The sequence below is a fragment of the Ascaphus truei genome, chromosome 9 (genome assembly GCF_040206685.1).
Source record: "Ascaphus truei isolate aAscTru1 chromosome 9, aAscTru1.hap1, whole genome shotgun sequence".
Taxonomy (NCBI): Eukaryota; Metazoa; Chordata; class Amphibia; order Anura; family Ascaphidae; genus Ascaphus; species Ascaphus truei.
Window position 1 is genome coordinate 44,710,515 of NC_134491.1, and position 24,223 is coordinate 44,734,737.

The window sequence follows — 24,223 nt, forward strand, 5'->3', positions numbered from 1 at the left end:
CCACGGAGGGTGTAGGCATCTTCCACGGAAAACTTCACTTTAAAAATATCCATGGAAGTTGTTTAGCTGGATATACCCAAGAGGACGCTAGGCCCAAGGGTCGACAGAGCCCATTTTGTTAGAAACAAGGGGCGCCACGTGAAGGCAGGGTTGTCAATTGATGAGAGGCAACTATTATTATACTTTTTGTATACAGTACTGCTCCCACATATTCTGAATATTCACTCATTAGTGACCAACCACTCCCTGTAGATGAGACTCCCTGCAAATAATATTCCTATTTTGCAGCATAATAAATAAAACATATTTAACAAGTAGGACATATGTTTGCCATTATATTTGCACGAACTGCTCTGGCAAACACTGTTACAATATATGAATGGCCCAACACCTTACTATATCCATGTTACATTGTTACAAGCTAAAGCTAGTGACATCTGCACTACTGGAACTATCAGCCATTGCAGCATGCTTTTCACCAGTGCGCTCCAAACCGAGTTTTGGAACGCAAGGCGTGACACTTCCTGGTTGTCTCACGTGACGGGGTCAGGTGACCAGTGCGGAGTGATGGCGGCTCTTCTCCCGCTGCTGGTGCTGCTGGGAGTCCCGGGGAGCCGGGCGCAGTACCCGCTGGATGACCGGGGAGGCCTAGGCCGGCTGTTCGATGGTATCGGCGGAGTGAGCGGGGGAGGGGTGAGTGTCAGGGGCGCCTACATGCAGCGCAGTACCGGGGTTCCGTGCGTTATACCGGGGTTCTGTGCGTTATGTACTGTGCTGCGCGTGCTATACTGTGGCTACACTACATGTGACGTGTCCTGTAACCTAAACATAATGGACACCCCATCTCTGACCTGCCCAGTCTGGCCCCTTCTCTCACCTGCCCATTCACCCAATTCTGCCTGCTCCTCTTATGTTTAATCTGTCCTCTAGCCCTCTATTCTACGTCTCCACTTTTACCAACCTTCTCTGCCACCCTCTCAAGCCCACCTCTGCCAGGCCACCTTCTGCAGCCCACCTCTGCCAGGCCACCTTCTGCAGCCCCCCTCTGCCAGGCCCCCCTCTGCCAGGCCCCCCTCTGCCAGGCCACCTCTGCCACCCTCTCCAGCCCACCTCTGCCAGCCCCCCCTCTGCCAGGCCAACCCTCTGCCAGGCCCCCCTCTCCAGCCCACCTCTGCCAGGCCAACTTTAGAATAATCAGATCCTAGCACTTGGGAAAAAATGTTAATCTTTGCAAATTCAAAATAATTTAGAATCCGTCTTTATGCCAAGTCTCTGCTCATGTAGCTTTTCTGACCCAAGTGCAACTCATCTGTGCACTGCAGGTTCGAGTGTGTGTGACTGTAGATCATGGGTGCAGGAAACCTCTGGCAAAAGTAATTCTGTTATTGGCGAATCCTGTGGTTGATAGCATAGATTTTCAGACACCTGCCAGTAACTCCGCTCCGTCCTTGCGTTGTATACTTAGACTTTGCCTTTCATAAAACTATTTTTGACCACGTGCTTGTGATGTCTTAAAATGCTGCTCTGTAGGTTTGTTACCTTCTTGAAATCCCCTTTTATGTTGACATATGGCCTGGTGGATTTTCAGGCAGGCTCTATCTTTGTCAGGCTTCCTTTTATTTCCCTGAAGCCTGTGAAGGCAGATTTACTGTCGGCAGGTGTACGCTGCACCTGCTTTATTTTTACTTTCCCACAATAAAAATAAAAGTTTGACTGTTATAAATATGTTTCTCTTTCAGGCAACGTCGCGTCTTCTTGTAAATTACCCAGAGCCTTACCGAGCCCAGATCTTAGATTACTTATTTAAGGTAACCTGTCTTCCTGGTGTGTTGTTTTTCTTAAAGTTTACAGACTGTGACAAGTTTGAGGTGTGGCTGTCCACAGGCAACAAATGTAATATATGTTACGTAGTGTAGTCGCTGCAGTGTGCACTGCATACAGTACATACTGTACACCTATACAGGTAGTCCTCGCTATCCAATGTTTCACTTTACAACGAATGGCATATCCAACGCTTTACAATGCAACCCTGAGGGCCGGTTTTCGACGCCTGAATTAACATGGGACTCACTTTACAACGGGTTCATTATCCAACGCTACTTCCAGAACGGGTTCCGTCGGATAACCGCGGACTGCCTGTAATATGTGTTAATAGCTGCTGTCACTTGGTACAATGAAACTTTTCTTTAAAACATTTTTTCTTTTTATTCTAGCCAAATTTTGGTGCATCTTTGCACATCCTTAAGGTAGAGATTGGAGGGGATGCACAGACAACAGGTACAATGCGATGATCTCTAAAACCTTAAACGCTTCTGAATAAATCAGTTCAGGCTGCTTACAAGTAACATCTGAGTATGTAGAACAGGACTGGCTAACTCCATTGATCAAAAGCCATTAACAGGTCAGGTTTTCAGGATATCCCTGCTTCAGCGCAGGTGGTGCAGTTGAAGACTGAGCCACCTGTGCTGATGCAGGGATATCCTGAAAACCTGACCTGTTTGTGGCCCTTGAGGACTGGAGTTGGCTGCTCCTGATGTAGCAAGCGAGCCTGAATGCTAAACTTGTCATTCACTTAAGGCTACTAACTCATTAAAAGTTGCTGTTAGCAAATTTAGTTCATGTGGCTTATTCTTCAGCAAACCGGCAACCAAAGAATATTAGGGAAACTTATTTCATTTAATGGGACCAACATAATATTGGGAAACAGTGGGCAACATGGAAAATAATAACTTTATTTCATATAGCGCATTTCTCCCAATGGGAGTCGGAGCGCGTCACAATTACAGTATAGCGTGCGGTGCGCAGCACATAGGAATGTTAGACACAGTCCCTGCCCGTAGAGCTTGCAATCTATGATTTTGGTGCCTGAGGCACAGGGAGATAAAGTGACTTGTCCAAAGTCATAAGGAGTCGACACCAAGAATTGAACCAAGTTCCTCTGCTACAAACTCTGTGTCGTTGTCACAGTCAGTGTCTTTACTCACTGAGCCGCTCCTTCAGTCCTATAATCGAACCCATTCACTTAATACAACACAAGGTTTCAATCAGTAAAGTCTGCATTGGCTGTTTTCTATAATTGCCATAAAGTTTGTCACGTAAGCCACTTCCTGCGGACAATTTATATCTCACACCCACAAGAAAATGGAGCAACAGATGCCGTGAGCGTGAGAAAAAGGAGCAACAGCTTCCTCCTGCCTGATGTGGGGCAGGGCGAAAAGAAGAGGAAATAAAAGTGCTTTAAAGCCCTTTCATCTCGCTACAAGTTTTCAAAACCTGCAATCGCCCCAAAAATAATATTCTGAAAAACACGACATCAATATCCATTCCTTCATTAGAAATGAGAGGCTTTTATGCACCACATCGTACCGCCAACATTTCCAGTACTACATAAAAAAAAAAACATTTTCTTCACTCTGCCAAAAAAATATTTAAATACAAATAAAATAAAGGGAAGAATAAATAAACCGCATTAAAGAGAGGTAAAAGCCACTTTTTAAAGTTAAGAAAGCGGTTTGGTATCCATTGGCCCATTCAGCATTTGCAATATTTTATACTTGTATTGCTTTTCCTTTGTATTGAAAGGCTGAGATTGTCATTACTGTATTACTTTTGAAACCTGTTTTTTTTATTTTTATTTTATATAAAGAGTTTGATCCAGAGCCACCTTCGGCCCTTGGGGGTGTGAGGGACATCTGTTGTCCTCTGTAATCTTGGTTTCCTAACACTGGGTTACGTTGCATTTCTACCGAAGCTTAAAGGGTTCCATCATGAGAATCCGTGTTTTGCTTCTCCCCAGATGGTACCGAGCCGTCTCACATGCATTACCCAGACGACCAGAACTACTTCAGAGGTTATGAGTGGTGGCTGATGAAAGAAGCTAAAAAGAGGAACCCAAATATTACACTTATAGGTAGATAATTCTTCTCTTCATGTCACTGTGTGGCTTGGTTCTTTTATTGTTCACACACCCTCATTATAGCACGTGATGTTTGTAGATCTGTGTTGTTTGGTAAAGGTCACTGCACACAAACTGGGTTATTTATTACTCTGTGATAGTTCCAGATTGGCACAATCTCACTGAAACTCCCATTGACTGTTTAATGAATAACCCCCAAAGTGCCACTGCTGCCTCTATTGATTCTTCTGAGATATGCAGAGCTGAGTATAAAGTACTATATGTAACTTCTTCTTCCTAAACATACATTGTTGGCTTCCCCACTTAGTTCAGTTTCTCCCACGTGTCCCCTGCACCAATGTGATTACATGGGGCTTAGAACGGATCAGCGTGATGTATAAAAACAATGACAAATGCAGTATCTTGTAAGTTTCATATTTCTAAGCAACCAATGTGTCGGTCAGTATATATCTTCAGATAATAGGATCTGGAGCTCACGCAATCGGTGGAGTAACCCTGAGCTGTGTACGTGTGGTTTGTGTTTCAGTAAGGGGTGGGGAGCACAGCATGTTATCTTCATATCACACCCTCGCTGACCTTCTTGTATTGATCTCGTTTCACAGGGTTACCCTGGGCATTCCCTGGGTGGATTGGTTACGGCAGGAACTGGCCTTATGATTTTCCCGACGTAACTGCTTACTATGTCGTCTCGTGGATTATGGGGGCTAAACAGTACCATGATTTAGACATAGATTACGTTGGGGTGAGTGTGTTATTCTAGTCACGCCGTTATCTTCTCAATCACTGTTAGGAATGTAATGCACAAAGAAGCAATGGGTTTCTGTTTCTTGTGTATACAGTATGCAGACCGTGCACAATACCTACTGCACCTGCTCTGAAATGCTATGCAGATACTTCCTGTGTTGCTTTATAAAGCTCCTTTTCCTGTCAAATATAAAGTGTTCTAGCTGTGAAATCAAGGGAAATATATACAAAGGTCCGTTAGTGGGACAACGCTCCCGATCTGGCGTTAACTGCCTCTGACTTGAATGGCGCGTAATTCTGCATCGGGTGTGTTAACCTGCAAAGGACATTGCATTACCTGCTAAGCTAAGGCCCCGCTGCCTCAGACCTCGCGCCCGCACTGCAGACAGGCGGCGCGTGGAGAGGCACTTGACCGCTATATGCGGTCTGTAGGGAGCGGCATCCGGGGGGCGTGGTTTCAGCAGAAGGCTGCAGCGGGGGTCTCCCGGGCTGCAGGAGGGACCTCCCACATGCCCTCTCCGCTACTCTCCTTCCCCCCCCCCCGTCCACATGCCCTCTGCTGCTCCCGTCCGATACCACGCCCCCCCCTCCCCTCCAGCGGATGGCTGCAGCGGGGGTCGGCTCCCCCCCCACAAATACCCTCCTCTCCGTGCTGATCCCTCCCCCCGGTCAACACACACACACACACACACCACCCCCCCCCTACCTTGTGGAGGAAGCTCTCTGTCAGCTCCAGCCCCCGCCGCTGATAGGCTCATCAGCGCACCACGTGACGCGTCACCGCTCGGGATCGCAATTTTCTTGCATCCCCTGGCGGCTGACGCGTCACAGCGCGTTGTGAGCCGTGCAGCGAGGGGGGACTGGGACCGGCTAGGAAAGGATACCCCTGCTGGTGAGGAACGCGCATGCGGCCCTGCGCGTCGCCGGACGCACCGCCGGACGCAGTGGGACCAAAGCCTAAGAGTTCTCCAACACAAGTGCTACTAGCTAGCGCCAGCATGAAATGAGCTCTGTTTAAATGTAAAAATACATATAATAATTTACATGACAAATTTAAAAGGCCTCATGGGTCAATGTTCAGGATTAGGGCCCTGGGTATTTAAATATGCTGGAGAATAAAACAATACAAAGTATGACCATACAATTCAGAGTCCCTTCTAAACTATGGTGGTGAGCTTGCCTTGTTTGTATTTCACACTGCGTCCCAGAGAGGTTGAGATATTGCACAACTCCGGAGTCACTTACCTTTCCTGGTTCTCCTTATTTTGGTCTGGCACCCCCCCCCCCTGTCGGCACCCCCAGTGTTGTATGGGGGGGAGGGGGAGCAGATTTCAGTTGGTTTAGAAGAAGCAGAGAGAAGAGTGGCTTTATACCAATGTTAAACTGTGCTAGCTTTGATTGCCATAGCTCAGAACAGGCATTTTATGTGCCGATACAAACGTTTATGATATAAATCAGTATTTTTATATACTGATAATCAACATTTGTAGAGCCTTTAAATGGGTGTTTGTAGTCCGTATTCCGTTTCATTATTCCTGCTGCTTTGCCTCATCTGTTCCCAAAACCTAATGTTACATTTAAGTAAAGTGTGTGGGTGTGTCTTAATGTTACATTTAAGTACAGAGCGTGTGTGTGTGTATAACCCAATGTTACATTTAAGTAGTGTATGTGTGTGTGTGTGTGTGTGTTACTTCTATAATGCCTACTATGGTTTTTTTTTGTCCCAGATCTGGAATGAAAGATCATTTGATGTCAAATATATAAAGGTAGGAACAAGTGAAATATTTCATACACCGACGAGTTGTCCCCTGTTTTTATGCTGACTCCCTTTTCTACTTTCACTGCTTTTGCTTCAGTTTGTTTTCTTCTGAACAATAAAAAGTTGCATTAGGCACTGTGATATAATTACACTAAATTAACACTGTTAATTAGAGTTAATTGTTGTATGGTGCTGACATAAGTGACCTTATACACAGTAGAGCTTACAGGTACCCCTGACCCCAAGAGCTTACTATAAAATAGTTATCACCGGTGACCTTTTAAGTTCACAAGGAGCTAACACTCATATTTAACCCCCCCAATAAGTCACTCATCCTACTGAGCTACTTCGTAAAAGAGAAGCAAAACGGGGATATGGCAGGAGTTCCACGAGTATACAATGAATCATTTTCAAGTTGTAGGAACAGGGCAACGTTATCAACACGAGGAGGTGGACTCAGGAAGGGTGTGAGAGAGCATGGCTTTCGGTCAGTAGTTCCCTTTATTGGTATTTTACAGACTTATGACCTTCTTTCTCCAAACAAACTTATTTAACAGAGATTTTTTCAATGTTTTTTTGTGGTTGATGGAACAGTTTTTGTGGAAGCAAGTAGGAATATGGCTCGTATGGTTAGAGGCCTAGGTTGTGCTTTTCAAATGGGCTTGGGGGGAAAACTGATTTTTTTTTTTTTCCCCTCCAAAACCCCTTTGGACGAACTCTATTGGAGAGTGCTAACCTCAAACTTGCACCATATTGTTTTATTAAGTGGATGATTTCCTGGGTTTGTATAGTGTGGTAGTAATGGGCATTTTTAAAAATCTGTCACAAGGTTCTGCGGCACACTTTGGACAGGCTGGGTTTAGCGAACGTTGGCATCATCGCTGCAGATGGACAATGGGAAATTGCAGACGACATGGTAGTTGATCCCTATCTTAATGAGTCTGTGCAGGTTATAGGGTAAGTTATATTCCAAGGATATAAATATTCCTTTCCCATCTTTGGTTGTGGTGGTAATAGTCTTTAGTCCTTATCACTGTGCTTGCCTCTCTTTAAAGTTGCTAAGCAATATATACTGAAATAAAGTAGAAGCACTCACCAATTTAGTACATTTATTGTTGATTTGATCAGGTTTTTTTTAAGCTTATTTAAAGCTTTAACAAAATTTACGCCCAAACCACTGGATAAATGTCCGTATACTGTTATAAAGCAACTCAAAGAAATTGTGTATCCATCATTTCTGAGCCCAAATAGATGTAATTTTACGTAAACCCTGTCACAGACATGCTTACATCATCGAGTTCCTTTATGACCTTGGCATAAGTACGTCTCTTTCCGCTTTGGTCAGAGTTGCCTCTCTCCTCCTCTGTACCATCTTATTATCTGTGTTGGGATTCTGGCATGTTCATCTCTCACTCGGTATCATATCTTGGCTTGCTTACCTGTCAGCCTGGACTGGGTGACCCTTGCATGATTCTCACACATTTGTGTTTCATACAGGTTGGCGCTAGTACGTCATGAGAAGTATGTTTGAAAAATAAGTAGTGGAGTCTGTTTTACAATGGCTTTTTGTCTTAGAAGCTGGATGAACACACAATACATTTTCCAGTGTTCTCTCCGTTAATCTTCAGATGGTGGGAAAAGTCTAGAGACATAATGGGTCATATCTCCCTTCCACATGAGTCTGTTACAGACATTGGCGGAGGAGGCCTGCATAGCAGAGTTACTTTTTCTCGTCATGATCAGGATAAGGGTACATTTAGAAAATGTCAAGATGATTCCTGTTCGATCCCTACTGAGTGCACTGTAGGGATAGTATTAGGGATAGTACCCCTATCCTTAGCATATCCAGTTTTGAGGGTTCATAGATTGCCCTGCACCGCACTGGAACCCAGAAACTTGTGATTGCCTCTTCCAGAACCACCACACAAGTCTGTACTTGTGCCCCCCCGTTTAATGCAGATGAAACAGGTCTGCTGTCGGACTTGCAGAGGGAGTGTGAGAAGGGTGGAGTAATTGACTCACATTTTATCAGACAATACCTCTGCAGGTAAAGTGTTTCCTGATTTTGTGAGCACCTTGATTTGGTAATGGTGAACTCTCGAAAGTGTTCTCAAATACCCCCATCCAAACACTAGCTCCTGTTTGAGCCTTGGCCTGAAGAAGGTGCCACAACAGATGAGTATCACTATCCTGGGAGCAGGAGGGGAAGACTGACTGAAGCCTTAGAAGTGGGAGACCCCATTTTGAAGCACCAGATAAATTGGGCATGTTTGACCTGTAAGCTCTTCAGGGCAGGGGTACCTGTTACTTTCACACACTACATGCTAATGTATTAATACCTTGTGAAGTAAGAGCATGTTTGTTGTTGCTAACAGTTCTGGAATAAATGACACACGCTGATGGACCTTTCTTGCATTGCTCTTGCTTTTCTGCTAATTCTGCTGGCAGAGGAAGTGACGCTTTATTTAGATATCTTAACCTTTCTTTTTATTTCCCTGGTCCCTTTTTTAACCCTTGAGAGGTTGGTCACCATCAAAGGATTAGGTAAAATTGCCTTTCCTATTGAGCTCTAGTGCAGGGGTCCTCACGACCCCTCAACAGGTCAGGTTTCCACGATATCCCTGCTTCACCACAGGTGGCTCAATCAGAGGCTCAGTCAAAGACAGGGACTGATTGAGCACCTGTGCTGAAGCAGGAATATCCATAAAACTCGACCTGTTGGTGGCCCTTGAGGACTGGAGTTTGCCGCCCCTTCTCTAGTATATTAAAAACTTCATCGATGTGTGCAAAACGTCCCAATCAGGTGCTTGAGTAAACATCTGAAAAGGAGATGAATAAATCGGACAATTGTCATTTTATATTTTGCCAGAACTCGGATGTGGTATTTATAAAAATACATTTTCTAGCATTAGTGGTTTCCACCAGCCCTATAGTCACAAGCTAAAGCGTGACACAAAGCGATACAATATATCCTCGTCATTCACGTCCATCATAACTCGCATCACCAATCTCTCTACCCGTTATAAATGGTTGCACGGCGGTGTAGGAATGTATCGCTCATAAATAAACTAGTACAGAAAAGCTGCATACCACGTGCGCTGTGTGTCGTCTCGGGCCTGGCGGTTCCCACCTGCTTGAGGTCGCATGTCTTGTTAATATGGCAAGTTGCAGTATGTGTGGGTAAACTAGTTCAAGGCATGGCCAGCAGAGGTTAGCGCAGTGTTAGTAATGAGTCCTAGCGATGGCCGTGAGGAGTGTGTCCTGTGATTCCTGCACAGAGGTTTCAGGCTGCAGGCGTCCGGTCACATTCTGCTGTGACAATCACACCCCCTGGTTTCCTTTTACCAATCGCATCGCCTGGTTACTGCTGCACATAGAGTAATATAGGACGCTCTGTATAGTTGTGTAGCAGCTACTGGGTGATCTGTGTTATGTAAATAATTTCCAGCATGTCATATAATACATGATTTCTCTTAATATTGTTTGAAAAGCCAGACATCCGACACTCCGGTGTCCTGCATACTAATTATTCCCCTTCTCGTGTCACTGCTATTGTTCCTTGTGTTTTCTCACTCCCTGATCAGTTCCATTACTTCTGTGATACTAAGGTGCACGCCTCCCCCTGAAATAGGACATAGGTGGAAAGTGAACTCAATGTAATGCCATAAAACCAGATTAACCGACTTTGGCCCAGATCCATAAACGGTGCTAAATTGAGTTTAAATCAGGGGAGCCTGGTTCAATTCCCGGTGTCGGCTCCTTGTGACCTTGAGCAAGTCACTGTATTTCCCTGTGCCTCCTGCAACATAGATTGTAAGCTCCACGGGGCAGGGAGTATGTCTGTAAAAATCATATGACCTGCGTACTGCGCGCTATACTGTCATTGTGACGCACTTTGTGTCCATTGGGAGAAAAGGCGCTATATGAAATAAAGTTCCTTTTATTATTACTTGAGCGTTGGCATTCCTATGAATGGGAGTTACGGTGAGCTAAAGCTTAGCGCTGATTTGTGGATCTGGTCCTTTTATTTTTATTTTGTTCTTAGCTGTGTTTGATTTTATTTTTTAGAGTACAGTGTATAGTGTTTCCATGGTGACGCCTCCGGTTTATTCTCATTTTCTCCACGCCACCAGGCGTCACATTGCTGTGACTGCCACACATACTACAAAGGCTCTTTTCAGGACATTCTTTGAAGTTTACTAGGCCAGTGTAATTCTGGATAAAAATAAATCTTTATAAAATAAACATGCAGGGGAGAGGGCACCTCTAATAAACGTTTGGTGTAGCAGTTTCATTAAATACCGAATAATAGCAACTTTATGGAGATACAGCAAAAAAGTGGCCTCACAAAATACATAGTTATGTTTTAATACTCTCACTGCCTGCTACCATAAATAATATCTCACTTGGTATTTAGTATTATAATGCACCTTTTAGGTGAAGTAGAAGCATTAAAGGGCTCGGCTTGCCGAATCCGTTCCTCCTCCGAATGTCGGCACATTTGGAGGGATTTTATTGATTTGACATTTGAGACGAAAAAAATAACAATCTATAAAAATGGGTAAAACTGCCTCAAAGTGATTCTCTGAGGATGGGTGAGCCCCTGTGACGGGGCAAACTCCTCACTGCCCTCCTAGTGCAAGGGTGGCCAACTCCAGTCCTCATGGGCCACCAACAGGTCAGGTTTTCTGGATATCCGTGCTTCAGCACAGGTGGTTCAATCAGTCATTGCTTCATCACAGGTGATGCAGTCTTTGACAGCCACTGATTGATCCACCTGTGCTGAAGCAGGGATATCCTGAAAACCTGACCTGTTGGTGGCCCATGAACGGGAGTTGGCCACTCCTGCTGTACTAGTGTATACGTCGGCACATAATGACCGCAATCAGACTGTTCTTTTCCTTTGTAAACCCTCACTAATTATACCTCCTTTTGAAGTTGATCTTTTTTTGTTTCACTTTTTCCTCTTTTCCTGGCTTTTCACCCCGGTTTCCACACCAAGTTATTAAGATACACGTTGGATAAAAGCGGTTTGGACCAAGTGGGGATCATAGCCAGCGATAATCTCTGGCAGCCCATCTCCCATCGCATGCTGTGGGATTCTGAGCTCCTCGGCGCGGTCGATGTGATAGGGTAGGGCTTTCTTGGTATTACTGTCGTGTCGCCGGCCCTACAATGCCATGCAAACGGAAGCTTACATTTCAACCCTGTGTAATGGGGAGGGGTGCGCCAAACGCTGCATTTATAAAAACCATGAGCTCGGAACATCCATTCTTGGGCTGGGGCCACGGTGCCTTCGCCGGAGCGGAGGCGTGCACGGCCGTGACGTCACCTGCTTGATGCGGGTACGTTTTTTGGCCATGGTACGCGTACCATCCGTGGGCGTGTCTAGGGGCGTGCCAGTGGTGTCACGGAGCTGACTCTCCCTCATTGAGCGAGCTGCTCACATGACCGGCCTGTCGCGCCTGCACGCTGCATGGACGCGAACACTGCCTGATGGCAGTCTGTTCGCTCAGCGTGCGGGCACGGTCTGCGGGGTACCATGGCCTCAGCCTAGGTGTAAATGTTTCGAATTGATGTCCCTGTGAGGAGTTGTGTGTTAGCTTCCTTTTATTTACAGAAAAGGAGAATAAAATGAAAGGCATGAAATGGAAAGGTAACCTTCTGCGTTATTCTGTGCAGCGGGAGTTCAGCGATCAGTATTTCTTCCTCTGGAAGTTCTCTCGAGTTTTGGTGTCAATTCCAAATAAATAATTGGCAGCAGATAAGCGTCTGTTAGAAGAGAAGTGGGACTCCATCCTCCTGTGTAGGGTGCATTTTCCATGCAGAATTCCCATAGACCGTCCCGCATTTTGCTTTTATTTAATTACCAGAATATACATTTAAAAAAAGGCTCTGTTACATCAGGGCAAATAATGTGACATTACCTAATTAGTAACGAACGTTATTTTGCGGGGAGTTAAACACACATCCACAAGACTAATTGTATGCAAAAACGGCTACTGTTTAACTCCTTGGCGTACGCTGAGCGTCAGGTTCAATTAAACTGCCTTGCATTATCTTCAAATAACCTGATATGTTTTACCTAAAGGTGGCGCTACTCCCAAACCCTCTCCCCCTCCTCTCTAGCAAAACCCATATTTCAGGGGTTGGATGGAAGTGACATGCCGGTGGTTAAGACCTAAATAACGTCAATTTAATTGCTTGCGTTTACCTGAACCGGCTGGATCTGCAATGTTTGGGGGAACGCCTGTTTAAGATCAATGGCCTCTAACAAACGTGGTTTTACGTGCCATCTGCAGGAGAATCCTCCAGTAAAAGATACCTGGTTATATGATCAATACAATAGAGTTAAAGCTTCAGCACACAACCCTAAGCCTGTGAGAAAAGTTTACACTCTTTATGTTTGCATTTGTAAGGTTATTTCTGTTTAGGATCACTCGAAGCGCCAAACCTACAGGAATTACTATGGCCGTCTACCATGCAGGATGTTAAGTGAATATGCATCCATCTTTACATTTCCCAATCAATTTTTTTACTTCATTCAGATATCTGACAAGTTATTTCATTTCCTATAAAGCATGGTACATTCAGAAAAGAAGATATAAATCGATGGGCAGAGCATTTTATTCCAGTATGTAGATTCAGAGGGCTTGGTCTTTACGTTTAGCACTAAATGATCTGTAGGATGCTGTGACTTGTGGTTTATACTCACCCCTCCCTCGTTTCCAATGAAGGGCTCACTACCCCGGCACGCGCACTGTGCCCGACGCTCTGCTCACTGGGAAGAAGCTCTGGGCCTCAGAAGATTACAGCACTTTCAATGATGAAGTTGGCGGAGGCTGCTGGGCTCGGATCCTCAACCAGAACTATGTGAATGGGAACATGACTTCGTGAGTACGGGGCCTTTAATCATGCATTGCAAGGAGAAGAGGCCAGATCTGTAAGGCCGATGCACCAGGCATGGAAGGGGAGGGCAAAGGCGTTTTTGAGTTAAAACAGCAGTCCAAGTTGCAGTTTTTTTTTTCTTTTACTTATTTTCCCCCTTTAATATGCGCATTAATACAATCCACACAAGGATAAGTAATTAGCTAAGTTGCCGATTGATCCGTTCTCCTGTGATCGATCGGCGAAGATTCGGCTCGGGGGTTCACTAAATGTCTGTCCGTGCAGCAGAAGAGGACCCAAGATGCAAATTCATGTGACCAGGCAGTAACTAGATACAATTGGTGCACTACTAGAAAGGGCAGGGCCCAAAAAGGGGTGTGCCAGAGCCTGTTTCAGAAGAAGGGGGTGAGACTGTAAATGGTTGCTATAGAAACAAAAAAGTCTTGTTACATTATAATACATTAAAAATGTCATTCAGAATTGTTTAAAAAAATGCTACAAGTATTTTCTAGTAGTACAGAACTGATTTATTTTAAAAAAAACGGGGGGAAAAACGATAGTGCTAGGTCTGCAGCTATAAGTGAAAGCACTTTGGGGGTTACTCACGAAGGTCCATTGCACCCAGTCCGACTTTGACCGCTACTGACATGAACAGCGGGTAAATCCGGATCTGCTGCCCTACCCCGCAACGGATCTTACAAAATATTCCCAATAGCAGGATAACACCGTATGTATGTATGTATGTATGTATGTATGTATGTATGTATGTATGTTCAAAAGAAGCATAATAAATATCACACATTTATTATCGTAAAATGTACACACTGCTTTTATAAGGGGCTCATATCCAGGAAAAGCAAGAGTACGCCCGCAATTTCGATTTCAACAGGTTGCATCAAGATAATGTTGCATCAAAATATCAATCCTGCTGAGGGATTTTGGGGGCTTCAGAACTAGACTGCTGGGATTTATAACTATAAGTTGCATTCTTCAACCATTCCCTCTTCTGGAAATACCTGTATTTCAAAGCAATTACCAAGGGCAAACTCGTCAACCGGCGTTTGGAAAATGAGCCGTCTTCCCCGTCTGTGTCTCTCTTCCCTGGGGATCACCAAATAAAGCCGTTATACTTCCTACCTTCTGCGCTTTCAGGACCATCTCGTGGAATCTGGTGGCCAGTTATTATGAAGAATTGCCCTTTGGCCGGGAGGGGCTAATGACGGCCAAGGAACCGTGGAGTGGTAACTACGTGGTATCCTCTCCCATCTGGATCACCGGTAACTTGCTGCTTGTCCTGAATTTGTAGCTGACCTGGGAAGCTTTTCATTTTGGCCCAAGAAGAATATGTCGTACAAACCCATCGTACAGTGCCTTGTTATTTGTATGTATAGAAACAGCCGATCAGGGTGTTTAAATTAAATTTCCCTTATGGAAACCTTTTACTTATTTAAGTTCTTTGAGAAATGTCCATTTTCTTTGGGGCCAATAACATCTCATACGCTTTGTTCCTAATGTGTAGGTCAGGGGTGGCCAGCTCCAGTCCTCAAGGGCCACCAACAGGTCAGGTTTCAGAACAGGTTTCCCTGCTTCAGAACAGGTGGCTCAATCATTGCCTCCACCTTTATCTGAGCCACTGATTGAGCCACCTGTGCTGAAACAGGGATATCCGGAAAACCTGACCTGTTGGTGGCCCTTGACGACTGGAGTTGGCCGCCCCTGGAACAGGTGATAGCTTAATGATGGCGTCAGAAACAACAAAGGGAATCAAATGTGTGTAGGATTGGCCGCCTTATTACCACAAAAGAATAGAAAGAATTGTGTAAATATAAAAAGAAAACACTGTATAACACAGGTTCCCAAATCCAGCCCTCATGGACCACAAACAGGACCGGTTTTAAGGCAAGCCTCATTAGCACAGGTGCCCAATCATTTTGATTGAACCCCCTGTGCTCAAGGAAGGGGTATCCTTAAAACCTGTCCTGTTAGTGGTTCCTGGCAACTGGGTTGGGAACCTTTGTTCTACAGCATTTATCATAAAAACATTAAATGTTGGGGCTGTCTTTTTCGGAACGTCCTCTTAGTTTGACCTATTTTTGTTGTGTCCAGCACACACCACCCAGTTTACCCGGCCAGGCTGGTTCTACCTCAGGACTGTAGGACATTTAGAAAAAGGTGGAAGCTACGTGGCTCTGACAGACGGACGGGGAAACCTCACGGTTATCATTGAGACCATGGTAAGTAGCTGACATCTGTACGAACAGATAAAGAGAACTTCTTCTGGGAAGTCCATTGGGGGGTTCTTATCCTTTCCAATCAGAACTGGTACCAGCTCAGGCTCTAAAAAATAAAAAGATGTAGATGCAATAGTTCATATAAATGGTAATAAACTAGAAAATAACCAAGTAAATGCCAATGTGAAGAGTTCTGAAACTTCTTATCGCGGCACCATAGACCTTTCTGAAGAAGTCCCCGGGAAGCTTGCATTAATCAACAGCCATTAGGGCCGGGGTTCTCAACTCCAGTCCTCAAGGCCCCCCAACAGGTCAGGTTTTGAGGATATCTCGGCTTCAGCACAGGTGGCTCAGTCTTTGACTGAGCCACTGATTGAGCCACCTGTGCTGAAGCCGGGATATCCTCACCCTGAGATGTTGGTGGGGCTTGAGGACTGGAGTTGAAAACCTCTGCATTCGGCAATCTGCCGTCTTTGGTCAGTTGGCTGCTGTGTATTTCTTGTCACACTGGGCATTTCCTGCAGGTAACATTTCGCACCTCTAAGCAGGTCGGTGTATGTAACAATGTCACTGCGTTTGCATTATCTTTCCAGTCTCATAACAGCTCCATTTGCATCCGCCCGCCACTGCCGGCCTTCAACGTGTCGGCGCAGAACGCCACGTTTCACCTGGAAGGTTCCTTTGTAAGTATGGATGGGTTTGCACATACTGTAATACAGTAACTGATCACAAAGTGACATTGAGCCGGCAATATTTGCACTGCAGACTACAGCTGGTAAAAGAATATAAAATCCCCCTGGAATGTAGGAAAAGACGCTTGTAATAAGACCGAGCCGGCGTTTGACCACAAATGACAACATCTGCAGTCCAGACAGTTGAGATCAGGTTGTTAAATGTTACCGCTTTTTCTTGTGTTCCCTTCAGGGAGAACACTACATTGCAAAGCAATGTCCTCCGGTCCAGGGGGTGCTAACTGGGGGGCGTGTGATTTAAAAAAAAATAACATTCTAGGGGGCGCAGTGCTTACAGAGGCCGCGCGCTCTTCCTCAAAGCATTTCAATTAAATGCTGGGGGAGCTTGCGAGGCTTCTGTGGGTCCCTTACCTGATCTCCGGTGGCTTCTGGTGGCGCCTCGCCATGGCAACCGTGGGGTTATAAGACGTCGCGTTACCATGGTAATGTGACGTCACATGATGTTGTGACGTCAGAAAACAAAAGAACAGGTAAGGCAGGGGGGGCACGAGCAACAGGGGAGAGTAGGCAGGGGGGATGCAGACTAAAAAGTTTGTGCATCCCTGCTCCAGTCCACTCTGAAACCCCTAAAGGTTAAAGGACGTGCCAAATGGCTCAGAGATGTAGAGACATATTACTCTTGCATTTACCTTTTTATACTTCAATATTTGTAAATCAAACATCTGCTGCTGCTTTCAATGACATCTATCAGCAGGTGCTGACTTTGAACTTCTTCATGAGTTACAGTACCGCCTAAACCTTGTACTGTCTCACCGCCTAAACCTTGTACTGTCTCACCGCCTAAACTTTGTACTGTATCACCGCCTAAACCTTGTACTGTATCACCGCCTAAACCTTGTACTGTATCACCGCCTAAACCTTGTACTGTATCACCGCCTAAACCTTGTACTATATCACCGCCTAAACCTTGTACTATATCACCGCCTAAACCTTGTACCGTCTCACCGCCTAAACCTTGTACCGTCTCACCGCCTAAACCTTGTACCGTCTCACCGCCTAAACCTTGTACCGTCTCACCGCCTATACCTTGTACCGCCTCACCGCCTATACCTTGTACCGCCTCACCGCCTATACCTTGTACCGTCTCACCGCCTATACCTTGTACCGTCTCACCGCCTATACCTTGTACCGCCTCGCCGCCTATACCTTGTACCGTCTCGCCGCCTATACCTTGTACCGTCTCACCGCCTATACCTTGTACCGTCTCACCGCCTAAACCTTGTACCGTCTCACCGCCTATACCTTGTACCGCCTCACCGCCTATACCTCGAAGTGAGAAAGCTGAAGACCGTATTAACGCTCTCTCTTGAATGTCGGTTTTCTTGCAGCACGGTGTGAAATCGCTCCAGGTTTGGCATTCACAGCTAGACCTCAACTCCACCAAACCTACCTTATTTAGAAATCTTCCCCCTGTAAAGGTAACAATGTTTGCTTAATTGGCTGTTCCTTTTTATCTTGCATGCATGTTAACTAGATGTTACCCAGTCATACTTTCTGTGAGACGGTTACATTTTCAGAATATTAACAAATTGTTACATTTGGTAACTTTCTTTAAAAAAAACAAAAAATCCAACATGATAAATCTTTACCTTACATTTATTAATAGCGGGTTCCCCCCACCCCCAACAAATCTTTCTTAAAAGTTCAACTTCAAAATTCCCCACGTGTTACCGATTAGAGAATAAGAATAAATTACATTTACGATCACTGAGATAACCGTAAGTATGAATGTAGATTGTAGTAAATTATATACTTAAACTCAATTTGTAACCAGTTTTATAGGAATATAACATGCTTAACTACTGCTAATGATGGGGTGTGTCTCATTGATTAGATCACATTAATAGGGTTTCTCTGTGGGGGGAAAAGGGGCAAAGAATCAGCCAATAATGTAGGAACGCATCACGGTGCTGCAGGCTTCTCCAGGGTGAATAAGAACTTCTCACATTTCAGGTAAACGGGGGATCTTTTACCGTGGAGCTGGGTGCGGATGAAATTTACACTTTAACAACCATCACTACCGGGCAGAAAGGCTCCTATCCCGATCCTCCTCTGTCCCAACCTTTCCCATTAAAATATCAGGACGATTTCAACGTTCGTAAGTGCGCTGCAGAAACGCCTGATCCCCAGCGCAGATACGGAGGCTGTGTGAGGCGGGACTGGTGCTTGGGGATAGGTTTGCAGAATAAAAGGGGGCTCACCACAGGGGTTTGGCTGCTTTAAAGCGCCCCTGAGATTGCATGCTGCGTTGGCAGGTGTGAGTATTGAGTATGTACTTAACCAGTGTGCTGAAACTCTCTCTTTGCCAAGGTAATCCACCATTCAGCGAAGCGCCTAATTTCGCGGACCAGTCGGGCGTTTTTGAATATTTCACAAATACCTCGGACCCGGGAGATCACGTCTTCACCCTGCGACAGGTGCTCACTCAGCGACCCATCACCTGGGTCAGCGACGCAGAGCAGGCTATCAGCGTGATTGGAGACTTCAAATGGTGAGTGACAGACGTGTGCGGTGGCACGTGGCCGACATTAACTCTTTCAGTGCTAAATGGGTTCAGCGACCCGTTGCTGAGCATACAGCGTGCTGCTGATCCTTTCAATAGAGGTTTGCTGCTGAATTAGATTGTAAGCTCTTCGGAGCAGGGACTCCTTTTCCTAAATGTCACTTTTATGTCTGAAGCGCTTCTCCCCTTGCGTCACGTGTATTACTGCTGTGAAGCGCTATGTACATAAATGGCGCTATATATATATATATATATATATATATATATATATATATATACACACACACACACACACACACACACACACACACACACACACACACACACACACACACACACACACACACACGGAAGTGAGTGCATGTCCTGGCGGACACTCTTTTCCTTTAATACATTTATATTATATACATACAGTATTATGCTATGGAGCTGGCGCTTCTTTTTCTCCCATTCTTTTAGATTTCTGTGATCTGGCAAGATCATTTAAGAAGCCCTTCTCCATACTGTGACTGATATACATTTTTTTTCTGGACTTTTTTTCATCTATTTTTCAACATTTGGACTGGTTTGTTCTCTTTTTTTCATTGAACACTCATTTTATTTTTCAAACTGTATATTATCACTAGAATTATCACTGCACAGACATCACAATTTGTTTTATTATTTTATAAACACATTAGAACTCACATATCACATTGATAGCGCTACTCTTTGTTTTTTATGTTTGTTATATATATACACACACACACACACACACACACACACACACACACCTCAGTTAATGTAGTTCATTGCAGTCGGCGAGTCTTTATTACGGGGCCATCAGAGCAACTAATGTTTAAACTTGTGCCGACTTCTTCATCAGGACGAGTGATAAGGGATGCACCATCTTATTGTAGCACACCTGCGCTGTGTGTGCATAACTCCAGGTAGCTGAGGGGTACATGGCATTCGCCAGGCTGGGGATTTACTTACCCACACATTTTTTTACACCTGTGCCTTATGCGCTATTTGTAGCCGTCCTCATTGTATGTATGTCTTTATATAGCGCCCACAGTGTACTCAGCGCTTCACAGCAGAGATGATACAGCACAGGGAATTATAATACAATAAGTGCAAGAATAAGATCAGGCAACAGGAACGGAAATCCCTGCCCCGGACAGCTTACAATCTAAGCGATACGATGAGAAAGTTAGAGATCATTGTTCCCCTTTGTCTTGTGTGTAACAATGGCTTGGCATAGTGTAGCTGGTTTTGCAGTACAGCTCTGGGCACTGTGTCCTGTTCCGTGTGCAGAGATGTTATAATCTGTAGGGGTACAAACAAACTGACACCCCTAATAACGGTCTCTTTCCAGGTCCAATGTTACAATAACCTGTGACATCTACATTGAGACTCCTGACACTGGGGGAGTGTTTATTGCTGCTCGAGTGAATCAAGGGGGGTCCCCTGCTCGCCTGGCTAGAGGGGTCTTTTTCTGGGTGTTTGCTGATGGTACCTATGAAGTTACCGGAGATCTGCGTAAGTGACGTTTCCGTTACAGCGCGGGACGGCTGACACGTCTGTGTCTGAATGGTGAAGATCAACCACTCCTTTTATTTTTAATTAAAACGTGCCTCGTGTTGCTCGTGGAGTTGGTAAGATGTTCTGGCCCAAGTTTGCTAAACTGTGCTAAACCTCACTGCACCTTAAGGCTAAAGAGTGCTGTTCACGAAGGGTAACGGTCTGAAGAAGTGCTAAAAACGAACACAATTTAGTACATCTGTTCATGAAGAGGTACCCAGTAATAATAATTAATAATAATCGTGTTTCTTGCACAGTTGGGAAGATCGTGCTGAGTAAAGGACTGTCAGGAGTTCGAGCTAGAAGATGGCACACGCTCACGCTACACACTGATGTAAGTGGCACCCGCTCACTCTGATACAAGTTGCGATTAGTGGTTTGAACCACGCCGTGGTCGTGGTTTTTTTGTATTTTTTTTATTTATTTGCATAAACCGTACAAACTATAGTAGACGCTTTAGGAAATGAGTTTGTACAACATCAGTCATGTCATTGATGGGATGTTATAATGGGGGTGATCTGTGCGAGTTACTCGGACCTGTAATATAGGACACGTGGTACAGCGGCCTGTTGCGCTTGTGCCCGCACTGGCATGGTTTGTTTCTGTGTGTTTATCACCCTTTTTAGTGTGGTAGTTGCCAGCCGGGCATCATTTGGGAAAACGGATAGGCTGCAACCCGTTACTCTGTCGGTCCGGTACGCACAGCTTTAGTACCCAGCGTGTCGCACCCAAAGGTTGCACTGCGTTTATTTCTTAATGAAGATTTACATTTTGTTAACATAGTTATTTTAGTAACGAGAAAACAAAACACACAAGAAAAATACAATGCAGTAATGAAAATGTTCTAATAATGGAACGGCCCTCAGAGCATATTGGTGCATGAAGTTTACATTCATATTCTGTAATACAAGACAGCAGCTATTCCTGCTGTGAAATCTCCCCCAGAAAAGTCTGTGATCATCACACAATGTAATGTCGCTGTGCAGGGCGCCTCGCTGTTCTAATGGACGCGTTACTTAATCAGGTGAATGCTGCTGATACGGAGCAGGGGTACAGTACTATAGGCCCAGCGTTCATTGTACTAAGTAACTTATTTTGTTAGTCCTGTGTTTCCTGCCTCAGACTGTTAGCCGGGATGGAGGGGTCTCTGTGACCAGACGCAATGGTGTCTTATCTCTGCGCTGTTTCCTTGCAGGGTCTGTACGCGTGTGGGCTGTTAAACGGTAACCCTCTGTGGAAGAACGTCATCATGCTGGGGCCCCTGCACGGCTGGGCCGCCATAGGAACGCACTCCTTTCAATTTGCACAGTTTGATAACTTTGTGATCGAAGCCAAAGGGAACCCGTAACCTTCTCCGAGGGTCCTCACGGGGGGCCCGTAATTATCCCCTCCCGCAGAACTGGGGTTAAGCAAATGTTTTGCTGACGATTAACATTGAGGGAATTGCTTGGCGTTGAACTGATGTACAGTGCATTTCCCAACACTAATACGTACTGGGAACGGGGCACGCTTTTAGGGAAATAACACCGAAAATCGAAGCATTCCTCAAAAGTGCAAAAAGTGCATTGAATCAAACAGAGCTTGGTACCTCAAGGGCCACGAGCAGGTCAGGTTTTCAGGATATCCCTGCTTCAGCACAGGTGGCTGTCTTTGACTGCATCACCTGTGCTGAAGCAGGGATATCCTGAAAACCTGACCTGTTAGTGGCCCTTGAGTACTGGAGTAGACCACCTCTGCATTAGTTTCTTATCTCTGCAAGAGGGAACAGCGGCCGTTATTAATAGGGATTCCGGTTGTAGGTTTTGCACTTCTGGTTAAAACCGCTCAAACACCAAATTCAAATCGATGTCAATTTGTTTTTATTATGAACGCTGATAAATACAGATTTTCAAAGAAGAGAATGAGACCGCTGGAAAAGCAAACCGTAAACAGACTTTCCATAGAAATAAACACTGGAAACTATCATTTATAAATGTCTTGGTTGGCTGCCTCTGACACTCCTGGGGATTACAAATGGTCACAAACCTTTGAGTTCACAGGTCGAAATCTCAGATGAGATATAGCAAGAGCTTGAGAGAAATTAACCACCGTATAAGCCTTTGAATAGTTGCAGTGAGCGAAACTGTCTAGAATTCAGTCGCAAAACTGTTGGCGGTTTTCCCCTCTAAATTAGATTCCCTACAAAACGTTTTGCCTCCCGAGAGCTACTAATGTCACCAAATCCGTAATCTTTCAGGGAAATCGCAGTGAGTGAATCGTGGTGTGCGCGCTAGTTAGTCTCAGCATTAATTAAGCAAATGTACTGATTTTTAAAGAAATTAGCAAAGTAACATATTAAGTGAAATTGCAGCGTGCGTTGGGCGAATCACTTATGGGCTCTGACACGGGCGAAAGATTTTTGCGGAATAAAAAGAGCAATGTACTATTTCCTTGTAAAACGTTTTCTAAATAACGCTTTGCCCGGGTAGCGACCTTGGGAGAAGGTATTTTTTGCCCGGGTCGCGACCTTGGGAGAAGGTTTTTTTTTGCCCGGGTCGCGACCTTGGGAGAAGGTTTTTTTTTTGCCCGGGTCGCGACCTTGGGAGAAGGTTTTTTGCCCGGGTCGCGTTTTATGATGTAGACCAGGGGGGCTCAACAGGTCATATCCCAGCTTCAGCACAGGTGGCGCAATCAGAGCCTCTGCAGGGACTGATTCAGGCTATTCCTGCTTCAGCACAGATGACTCAAAGTCTAACCTGTGGGGGAGGGGGGGGAAGGGAGGGAGAAAGAGGGCTTGAGGATTGGAGTTGAGCGCCCCTGCTGTAGACCATACACCATTTCAGTAGACCTTCTTTATTTTCTGCTGTAAATCTGGTCTCCAGAACTGAAGACACGACTCTAGGTGAAGTGCCACCAATTATCTATAATGTGGCATTCCTGCCCCTCTCTGCGGCTGATCCCTCTCCCTATATAACCCAGCACCATGGTGCCTTTCCCTAATGCTTTCTTACATTGCCTATTTATTTTGAAGTCGGCTGTAATAATGACAAGTTGCTGAGCTCCTCCTGACCATTTTGGTACATGATACCCCCACCCGTGTGTTACCTGCAAAAATGCATCCTTCCCTGTTTGGGATGTCCTGAATACAGATATTAAAGATCAGTGGTCCCCGTGCAAACCCCTGAGGCACGCCACTGGTTTTATTTCCCTCTGAAGGATCTCCTATTCTGCAACCAATGTGTCTTATCCGTGTCACCCGCCTTAGAATCTAATCCCAAACATAGCAATTTGTTTATCAGCCTTCTGTTATTGTTGTTTATAAAATGTGTTACCAGGAAGTAATACATTGAGACTTACCGCTTGTTTTCAAAGATGTCCTGGGCACAGAGTTATGGTAATACATGGTTGCCTTAAATCGGGGTTCTCAATCTTGGTCCTCAAGGGCCACAAACAGGCCAGCTTTTATGGATATCCCTGATTCAGCGCAGGTGGCTCAGTCGAAGACAGCCACTGATTGAGTCACCTGTGCTGAAGCAGGGATATCCATAAAAGTTGGCCGTTGAGGACTAAGTTTGAAACCCCTTGCCTTAAATGAACAGAGGTAATATACATTCAATCTGCACACATTTCATGGACAGTCACAGATAATATATGATTATGGGTATAAGTGGGACAGTGTCAGGCCTTACTAAGATCTAGATATGCTACATACTGCTCCACTTTGATTTATCACCTTGGTGCACTTAAAGCGATGCAGTGACGGATAATTGATGCAACAATACTGGTCTTGATGAAAGTGGATCTAGTTATTGTGTTTGGGTGGCAGGAAAAACAGATTTATTGCATTAATAGATCTGGCAACCAATAAACTAATAACATTGTTTACCA

The 24,223-nt window shown here is 45.0% G+C and overlaps 1 protein-coding gene across 3 annotated transcripts; it reads left to right on the forward strand.

Annotated features, from left to right (window-relative positions):
- Positions 1–525: 525 nt before the first annotated feature.
- On the forward strand, positions 526–24,223 carry GALC (galactosylceramidase). Of its 3 annotated transcripts, none has more exons than XM_075614605.1 (17): positions 526–693; positions 1,740–1,808; positions 2,214–2,277; positions 3,797–3,910; positions 4,519–4,658; positions 6,388–6,426; positions 7,249–7,376; positions 13,157–13,312; positions 14,460–14,584; positions 15,414–15,541; positions 16,132–16,221; positions 17,619–17,708; positions 18,244–18,388; positions 18,601–18,781; positions 20,151–20,314; positions 20,614–20,690; positions 21,552–24,223. In XM_075614605.1, the coding sequence occupies exons 1-17, from the start codon at positions 568–570 to the stop codon at positions 21,702–21,704; spliced, it is 1,989 nt and encodes a 662-aa protein (XP_075470720.1). In that variant the 5' UTR covers positions 526–567; the 3' UTR covers positions 21,705–24,223. The 3 variants fall into 3 exon arrangements, with proteins under 3 accessions (XP_075470720.1, XP_075470719.1, XP_075470722.1); XM_075614604.1 differs by lacking the exon at positions 7,249–7,376 and adding an exon at positions 11,422–11,552; XM_075614607.1 differs by lacking the exons at positions 2,214–2,277; positions 7,249–7,376 and adding an exon at positions 11,422–11,552.

Bases quoted from the DNA above. Each gene is read 5' to 3' on its own strand.
- GALC (XM_075614604.1), top strand. From the start codon at position 568: ATGGCGGCTCTTCTCCCGCTGCTGGTGCTGCTGGGAGTCCCGGGGAGC. The intron at 694-1,739 runs GTGAGTGTCAGG...TTTCTCTTTCAG, and splicing joins GCGGAGTGAGCGGGGGAGGG to GCAACGTCGCGTCTTCTTGT. The intron at 14,585-15,413 runs GTAACTTGCTGC...TGTTGTGTCCAG, and splicing joins CTCTCCCATCTGGATCACCG to CACACACCACCCAGTTTACC.